Source organism: Scyliorhinus canicula, chromosome 4 (genome assembly GCF_902713615.1).
Source record: "Scyliorhinus canicula chromosome 4, sScyCan1.1, whole genome shotgun sequence".
NCBI classification, from domain to species: domain Eukaryota; kingdom Metazoa; phylum Chordata; class Chondrichthyes; order Carcharhiniformes; family Scyliorhinidae; genus Scyliorhinus; species Scyliorhinus canicula.
Window position 1 is genome coordinate 69,083 of NC_052149.1, and position 9,065 is coordinate 78,147.

Genomic DNA, 9,065 nt, shown 5'->3' on the forward strand with positions numbered 1-9,065 from the left:
GGGGCAATTTAGTGTAGCCAATTCACCTGCCCTGCACATCTTTTTGGGGTGTGGGGGTGAGACCCCCATGCTAACCACTGCACCACCGAGTCGCCCTTCTCTTCCTGATTTCTATTGCTACTTTTATTCCGGCATGCATTATGCCTCTTTTTTATCTTCCTTATTTTATCAGCAAAATCCTCAGTCATCCCTAGCTTTGGATACCCCGTATTTATTTCTCATGGGTACGTACCTAGCTGTATCCTATTCATCGCTCCTTTGCAAATCTCCCATTTTCCATTCACTGTTCTATCTACCAAAATGCATTTCCAATCAACCTGCTCCAGTTAAACTTTTAGACCTTTAATATTTGCCCTCTTCCAGTTTGGGACCTCAATTCGCGACTGATTTTTATCCTATTCGAACTTAATATTGAATCATATTATATTATGATTGCTACTTCCCAATGGCTCCCTCACTCTGACGTTGCCCACCTGCCCTGCCTCATTTCCTCAAACCAGATCCAGCATAGCTTGCTCACTGGTAGGACTGGAAATGTACTGTTCCAGAAAGCTCTCCGGCACTCACTACAGGAATTCTCCCCTTCCGTGCCCCACACTCCACCCTTTTCCCAGTCTATTAGGGTAATTGAAATCCCAATTGTCACAACCCTACTTGTCCTGCAGGTTTCCAGAATCTGCCTACAAATGCTCTCTTCCGCTTCCTCCCCACTATTTGGAGGTCTATAGTAAATAACAAACAAGGTCACCGCTCCCTTCCTGTTTCTCACCTCCAACCAGCTAGATTCTAATTCAGGAACTGCATCTCGTTCAAGAGCTCTGATACTACCATAGACCAAGATTGCTCCACCTTCTCCCATTTTACCCGCCCTTTTCCTGCTAAAAACCTTACAACCCGGGATGTTAAGTATCCAGTCCTGTTCTGGCTTGAGCCATGTTTCCGCCAATGCTACTATGCGCACTAAATAATTCAATGACTCCTCCCCTACTTCCCTTTCCATCTCCCTCTCTTTCGCTTTCTCTCACATTCCCAAGACCCTCTCTCTTCCCCACTGTCATGGCCTTTTACCATCTTGGTGTTCTGGAAGTCCCGCACTTTCTGATCGGCCTGTTGGTCTTGCTGGTGCATCATCTCCCGATGTTGCTGAACTTGCTCATTGGACTCTTTGATGTCCTGGTGTCTCCTCCTCTGTTGCCGACGCTTCTCCTGCAAGTTCTATGCATGGGAGAGGTTATTGAGGACTAAGAGAAAGGGAAGAAGCAGATTGTGAGGGTCAAAGGGTAAGGTGTCAAGTACGAAAAGGAGGAAAGAGTAAACTGTGAGAAGGACTTTGTTAAAAAGGGAGGAGACAGGGAAGAGGGAATGGGATTAGTGGGAGGGGAGGGGAAGGGTGTGGTGGGGCAGACGGGCTGGGGACTGTGGCAAAGAGTTGAACAGTGGAGGAGGAAGGAGAAATGCAGAGGATGGAGTGGAGGAGAGAATAGGTTCGAGGGACAGGGGTGCAAATATTTGCAGAGGGGGACATAAGGAGTGTAGGTGGAAGATCTGGAAGGTTGAAATGGTATGGTGAGGTAGAGGGTGGGGAAAGATGGAGAAGAGTAGAAGGACAGAGAGAAGGTCAGGCAGAAGAGGAGTGGGAGATGAGGGGGGCTGATGGAGGAGGTAAATGGGAGGGAAGAAGAATATTTTTAAGATAGAGCTAGATAGATTCTTGATTAACAAGGGTGTTGGCAGGTATGTGAGATTGAAATTAGAATCAGAACTGCCAAGAGCAGCCTGGAGGAGCCATGGGAGCTGCTCCTGCTCCTAATTGATATATTTGTAAGAGGGAAAGGAGGAGGGGGAGTTGGAGAGAAGAGAGTGTGAATATGGAGTTGCTGGAGGGGGTGGGAGGAGGGAAAAAACAAGCCTTGAGTGGAAGAGGAGGAGGCAGAAGGGAGTAGGAGAGAGAGTGTGAGCGGGAAAAAAAAGAGGAGAGGGAGGGGAAATGGGTAGAGAGGGGAGACAGGATGACTAGGAGAGGGAGAGAGTGAAACAAGGGAAGGGGAGAGGGAATGAGGAGGAAAATGGGAAGGGGGGGAGGGAATGGAGAGGGACAGGCCAGGTGGATGGTAAAGAGAACAGTGCGTGGCAGAATGGGGATAATACAAGAGGATAGTTGGAGAAAGGGATTGGAGAGTGGGAAGACAATGAACGGGGGAGATAGCAGAGGAAGAGGGGGAGATTTGAGGGAGGGAGAGAGGAGAGGGGCTGGGTTGGAACATGGAAGGGCGGAGTTAGGAGGTAGGAGGTAAGTGAGATATGATTTCAAGGGCAGGATCTCAGGATAGGTTTTCAAAGTGACCCAGGCTCAGAGTGAAAACTGACGGGCAGCTCTTCAGTTCCACAGATCAGTTTACATTCCAGATCTTGAGCCTCTTTAAAAAGATAAAAAATGAGTGGACGTGGTTTTCGCCGCCACTTTGGTGGGGTGGGCCTGATAGAGCTAACACCGAGCTCCACAAAGATCAGTGCACACTTTAAAGATAGTGCCCCAATCAGAACTTAAGTTTTACTCTCTCCTCCCCCCCCCCCCCCCGCAAGACAGTCATCGCCCACACACACACACCCCACCCCGGAAGGTTCGATGTTCCCCCTCCTCAGTGGCCACTCCAACGTGCCTGAAAGTTCACCCTCACTGCACGCTCTCTCCCGCACCCTCCCATTGGGCCCATCCTGTCCCCAGTGCTGTCAGATTGGTTCTGACAGGTTAGTAATGCCAGTCCTGGCAGTGCCACCCTGTGCCAGAGCGCAGTGCCAAGGAGCAGTGTCAGGCAGTGGTTGGACATGCCTTCTCGACGGGGTCTCATATTTAAAAAGCTGTTGTAAACATCACCGATGTGACCGAGGAATGAATATTTAGTGACGGGGAATAATGTGACGAGGAGGCCCGTTAATAATATTTAAATTTATTATAATCCATTTAAATGAGGCTCCTGTCCTTTGTGGGTGGGAACATTTAGCAGTTGCTGGCGAGTGGAGGAGAAAATCAGGAGGCTCGATCCCTCTGGAGAGAATCTAGTTTCCAATTCCCTCAGGAGAGAATCAAGTTTCCAATTCCCTCTGGAGAGAATCTAGTTTCCAATTCCCTCTGGAGAGAATCTAGTTTCCAATTCCCTCTGGAGAGAATCTAGTTTCCAATTCCCTCTGGAGAGAATCTAGTTTCCAATTCCCTCTGGAGAGAATCTACTTTCCAATTCCCTCTGGAGAGAATCTACTTTCCAATTCCCTCTGGAGAGAATCTAGTTTCCAATTCCCTCTGGAGAGAATCTAGTTTCCAATTCCCTCTGGAGAGAATCTAGTTTCCAATTCCCTCTGGAGAGAATCTAGTTTCCAATTCCCTCTGGAGAGAATCTAGTTTCCAATTCCCTCTGGAGAGAATCTAGTTTCCAATTCCCTCTGGAGAGAATCTAGTTTCCAATTCCCTCTGGAGAGAATCTAGTTTCCAATTCCCTCTGGAGAGAATCTAGTTTTCAATTCCCTCTGGAGATAATCTAGTTTCCAATTCCCTCTGGAGAGAATCTAGTTTCCAATTCCATCTGGAGAGAATCTAGTTTCCAATTCCCTCTGGAGAGAATCTAGTTTCCAATTCCCTCTGGAGAGAATCTAGTTTCCAATTCCCTCTGGAGAGAATCTAGTTTTCAATTCCCTCTGGAGAGAATCTAGTTTCCAATTCCCTCTGGAGAGAATCTAGTTTTCAATTCCCTCTGGAGAGAATCTAGTTTCCAATTCCCTCTGGAGAGAATCTAGTTTCCAATTCCCTCTGGAGAGAATGGAGTTTCAATTCCCTCTGGAGAGAATCTAGTTTCCAATTCCCTCTGGATTTCCCGCCTGAGTTTCTGTTCTCTCTGACAACGATGCCTCTTCTCAACTATCCTCCCAAGTTCATTCTCCCACATGCTCTCTCTTGCTCTCTTTCACTGTCTCTTACACTCGAGCTCTGGCTCTCACTCAATATTGTTCTCTCACATTCTCTCTCTCTCTCTCTCTCTCGCACTCTCTTGCATTCTCTTTCATTCACTCACACTCTCTCATTTACTACTCTTATTTTCTCATCCGTGGATAGCTTCTCTCCATCGTCCCCTGCCACCCATCAGTGGCTACGTCGGCAACCTGATTTCCATCAAATTGCATCTGATTATTGGGTCTCTGCAGGAAACATTCCCTCCACCTCCTCCGCCCACCCCAAAAGTCCTCCCACGGCAGCGTGCGTCATGATGATATGAATCATGACTGGTTTCAAAAGGCATGCACCTGGTGAGCAGACCTCCAAGGGGTTTTTGGAGCAGAGTGCAGTGCTCACGAGTGGCTCCGCATCTTCTGGAGGGGCGAGGGGGCACCGGGAAAGCAATCGGGGTGAGCAGGCATGACTCAGGAGTACTGGGGTGCACCGAAAACTGAGGCGGGGGTGAGAAGCCTTGAACTTGAGGGAAGCCTGGGTAAACCTGAAAGACTATCAGGGTCAGTGGGAGGTTACTGGGGCTAAAACTGGAAGGATAGCATGGGTCAAAATGCAAGGCTGGAGGGAGAAGATCCCAGGTGAGCAGTGAAAATACTCCAGGCTACCAGAGGGAAGACTGGCAAATGTGAAAATCACCGTTCCTGAGGCTGCCTTCTGCTGCTAAGAATGGCTTCACAGAGAGAAGGAAGCCTGGTTGATGGGTGTCTATGGTCAGTCATCATGGTTAGATCCATCCACTCAAATCTGGCGGCGGGGGAGATTCTAGCGGCTCATTACTGACAGACAGTAATGATAATCCCATTGCAGCTAAGATTATTCAGTTATAAGTCTAATTGTACACACAATAAAGCACCACGTATGCGTGTGAGTGCCACTGATTGCCACTCAGCATTTAACCCTTGGCACTTTGACCTCCAAAATCGCCGATTGCTTTGGTTTCTCTGCACCACTGGGCGACTGGGTAAGAAAATACATTCCCTTAGAATATTGACAATGACAGTGACACACTGCCTTGGGACAGTGCTCCCAACCCTTGGTTGTGTGGCGAGGTGCATTTTGACAAGTGTCCCCATTGACTGAGATGTGCGAAAGGCCTTGGATTGAAGGTTTCGAAGAAGGGAGGGAGGCAGAAGACGGAACATTACAGGCTGGTTAGCCTGACTTCGGTCATTGGTACGATTTTAGAGTTCAATATTAAAGATGAAATCATGGAGTACTTGGAAGTGCATGATAAAATAGGACTGAGTCAGCACGGCTTTGTCAAGGGGAGGTCATGTCTGACAAATCGATTAGAGTCCTTTGAGGAAGTAACAAGGAAGTTAGACAAAGGAGAACCAGTGGATGTGATTTATTTAGATTTCCAGAAGACCTTTGGCAAGGTGCCGCATAGGAGACTGTTAAGTAGGCTAAGAGCCCATGGTGTTCAGGGTAAGATCCTGGCATGGATAAAGGATTGGCTGAATGGCACAAGGCAGAGAGTGGTATAAAGGGGTCTTTTTCAGGATGGTAGCCAGTGCTGGGACCACAACTTTTCACAGTATATATTAATGATCTGGAAGAAGACTGAAGGCACTGTTGCGAAGTTTACAGATGACACAAAGATCTGTAGAGGGACAGGTAGTAATGAGGAAGCAGGGGGCTGCAGAAGGACTTGGACAAGCTAGGAGAGTGGGCAATGATGGGGCAGATGGAATACAATGTGGAAAAGTGTGAGGTTATGCACTTTGGAAGGAGAAATGGAGGCATAGACTATTTTCTAAACGGGGAAATGCTTAGGAAATCAGAAGCACAAAGGGACTTGGGAGTCCTTGTTCACGATTCTCTTAAGGTTGACGTTGGTTCAGTCAGCAGTTAGGAAGGCAAATGCAATGTTAGCATTCATGTCGAGAGGGCTAGAATACAAGACCAGGGATCTACTTCTGAGGCTGTATAAGGCTCTGGTCAGACCCCATTTGGCGTATTGTGAGCAGTTTTGGGCCCCGTACCTAAGGAAGGATGTGCTGGCCTTGGAAAGGGTCCAGAGGAGGTTCACAATAATGATCCCTGGAATGAAGAGCTTGTCGTATGAGAGACGGTTGAGGACTATGGGTCAGTACTTGTTAGAGTTTAGAAGGATGAGGGGTGATCTTATTGAAATTTACAGGATACTGCGAGGCCTGGATAGAGTGGACATGGAGAGGATGTTTCCACTTGTAGGAAAAACTAGAAGCAGAGGACACCATCTCAGACTAAAGGGACAATCCTTTAAAACAGAGATGAGGAGGAATTTCTTCAGCCAGAGGGAGGTGAATCTGTGGAACACTTTGCCGCAGAAGGCTGTGGAGGTCAAATCACTGAGTGCCTTTAAGACAGAGATAGATAGGTTCTTGATTAATAAGGGGATCAGGGGTTATGGGGAGAAGGCAGGAGAATGGAGATGAGAAAAATATCAGCCATGATTGAGGGTGTGGGTGCGGAGGGTGTGCGTGTGGAGGGTGTGGGTGTGGAGGGTGAGGGTGTGGAGGGTGTGGGTGCGGAGGGTGTGGGTGTGGAGGGTGTGGGTGTGGAGGGTGTGGGTGCGGAGGGTGTGGGTGTGGAGGGTGTGGGTGCGGAGGGTGTGGGTGCGGAGGGTGTGGGTGTGGAGGGTGTGGAGGGTGTGGGTGTGGAGGGTGTGGGTGCGGAGGGTGTGGGTGTGGAGGGTGTGGGTGCGGAGGGTGTGGGTGCGGAGGGTGTGGGTGTGGAGGGTGTGGAGGGTGTGGGTGTGGAGGGTGTGGGTGTGGAGGGTGTGGGTGCGAAGGGTGTGGGCGCGGAGGGTGTGGGTGTGGAGGGTGTGGGTGTGGAGGGTGTGGGTGCGGAGGGTGTGGGTGCGGAGGGTGTGGGTGTGGAGGGTGTGGGTGCGAAGGGTGTGAGCGCGGAGGGTGTGGGTGCGGAGAGTGTGGGTCTGGAGGGTGTGGGTGTAGAGGGTGTGGGTCTGGAGGGTGTGGGTGTAGAGGGTGTGGGTGTGGAGGGTGTGGGTGTGGGGCTGTGGGTGCGGAGGGTGTGGGTGCGGAGGGTGTGGGTGTGGGGCTGTGGGTGCGGAGGGTGTGGGGTGTGGGGCTGTCGGTGTGGGGCTGTGGGTGCGGAGGGTGTGGGTGAGGTACGGAGGGTGTGGAGGGTGTGGGTGCGGAGGGTGTGGGTGCGGAGGGTGTGGGTGTGGAGGGTGTGGGTGTAGAGGGTGTGGGTGTGGAGGGTGTGGAGTGGAGGGTGTGGGTGTGGGGCTGCGGGTGCGGAGGGTGTGGGTGTGGAGGGTGTGGGTGCGGAGGGTGTGGGTGCGGAGGGAGTGGGTGTGGAGGGTGTGGAGGGTGTGAGTGTGGAGGGTGTGGGTGCGGAGGGTGTGGGTGTGGAGGGTGTGGAGGGTGTGGGTGTGGAGGGTGTGGGTGTGGAGGGTGTGGGTGCGGAGGGTGTGGGTGCGGAGGGTGTGGGTGTGGAGGGTGTGGAGGGTGTGGAGTGTGGAGGGTGGTGAGTGGTGGAGGGTGTGGGTGCGGAGGGTGTGGGTGTGGAGGGTCGTGGAGGGTGTGGGTGTGGAGGGTGTGGGTGCTGGAGGGGTGTGGGTGCGAAGGGAGTGGGCGCGGAGGGTGTGGGTGCGGAGGGTGTGGGTGCGGAGTGTGTGGGTGTGGAGGGTGTGGGTGCGGAGGGTGTGGGTCTGGAGTGTGTGGGTGTGAGGGTGTGGGTGCGAAGGGTGTGGGCGCGGAGGGTGTGGGTGAGGAGGGTGTGGGGTCTGGAGTGTGGGTGCGGAGGGTGTGCGTTTTGGAGGTGGGGGTGTGGGGCTGTGGGGGCGGAGGGTGTGGGTGTGGGGCTGTGGGTGCGGAGGGGGTGGGTGTGGGGCTGTGGGTGTGGTGGCTGGGGGTGTGGAGGGTGTGGGTGTGGAGGGTGTGGGGTGTGGGCTGTGGGTGCGGAGGGGTGTGGTGTGGAGGGTGTGGGTGTGGGGCTGTGGGTGCGGAGGGTGTGGGTGTGGAGGGTGTGGGTGCGGAGGGTGTGGGTGCGGAGGGTGTGGGTGCGGAGGGTGTGGGTGTGGAGGGTGTGGGTGTGGGGCTGTGGGTGCGGAGGGTGTGGGTGTGGGGCTGTGGGTGTGGGGCTGTGTGTGCGGAGGGTGTGGGTGTGGAGGGTGTGGGCGCGGAGGGTGTGGGTGCGGAGGGTGTGTGTGCGGAGGGTGTGGGTGTGGAGGGTGTGGGTGCGGAGGGTGTGGCTGTGGAGGGTGTGGGCGCGGAGGGGTGTGGGTGTGGAGGGTGTGGGGACTGGAGGGTGTGGAGGGTGTGGGTGCGGAGGGTGTGGGTGTGGATGGTGTGGGTCTGGAGGGTGTGGAGGGTGTGGAGGGTGTGGGTGCGGAGGGTGTGGGTGTGGAGGGTGGGGTCTGGAGGGTGTGGAGGGGTGTGGAGGGTGTGGGTGTGGAGGGGTGTGGGTGTGGAGGGTGTGGGTGTGGGAGGGTGTGGAGGGTGTGGAGGGTGTGGGTGCGGAGGGTGTGGGTGTGGAGGGTGTGGGTCTGGAGGGTGTGGAGGGTGTGGAGGGTGTGGGTGTGGAGGGTGTGGGTGTGGAGGGTGTGGGTGTGGAGTGGAGGGTGTGGGTGCGGAGGGTGTGGGTGTGGAGGGTGTGGGACTGGAGGGTGTGGAGGGTGTGGGTGCGGAGGGTGTGGGTGTGGAGGGTGTGGGTGTGGAGGGTGTGGAGGGTGTGGGTGCGGAGGGTGTGGGTGTGGAGGGTGTTGGTGTGGAGGGTGTGGAGTGGAGGGTGTGGGTGCGGAGGGTGTGGGCGCGGAGGGTGTGGGTGTGGAGGGTGTGGGTGTGGAGGGTGTGGGTGTGGAGTGGAGGGTGTGGGTGCGGAGGGTGTGGGTGTGGAGGGTGTGGGTCTGGAGGGTGTGGGTGCGGAGGGTGTGGGTGCGAAGGGTGTGGGCGCGGAGGGTGTGGGTGTGGAGGGTGTGGGTGTGGAGGGTGTGGGTGTGGAGGGTGTGGGTGCGGAGGGTGTGGGTGCGAAGGGTGTGGGCGCGGAGGGTGTGGGTGTGGAGGGTGTGGGTGTGGGGCTGTGGGTGCGGAGGGTGTGGGTGCGGGAGGGTGTG

General features: G+C 54.0%; 1 protein-coding gene across 1 annotated transcript in view; it reads right to left on the reverse strand.

Annotated features, from left to right (window-relative positions):
• The window catches only part of cfap45 (cilia and flagella associated protein 45), a 232,884-nt gene that overhangs the window by 58,005 nt on the left and 165,814 nt on the right, over positions 1–9,065 (reverse strand). The window contains exons 7-8 of the mRNA XM_038793408.1: positions 4,786–4,807; positions 1,069–1,215 (exon numbers count right to left, since the gene is read on the reverse strand). Of these exons, the coding sequence (XP_038649336.1) occupies positions 1,069–1,215; positions 4,786–4,807 (169 nt within the window). The remainder of the gene's footprint in view (positions 1–1,068; positions 1,216–4,785; positions 4,808–9,065) is intronic.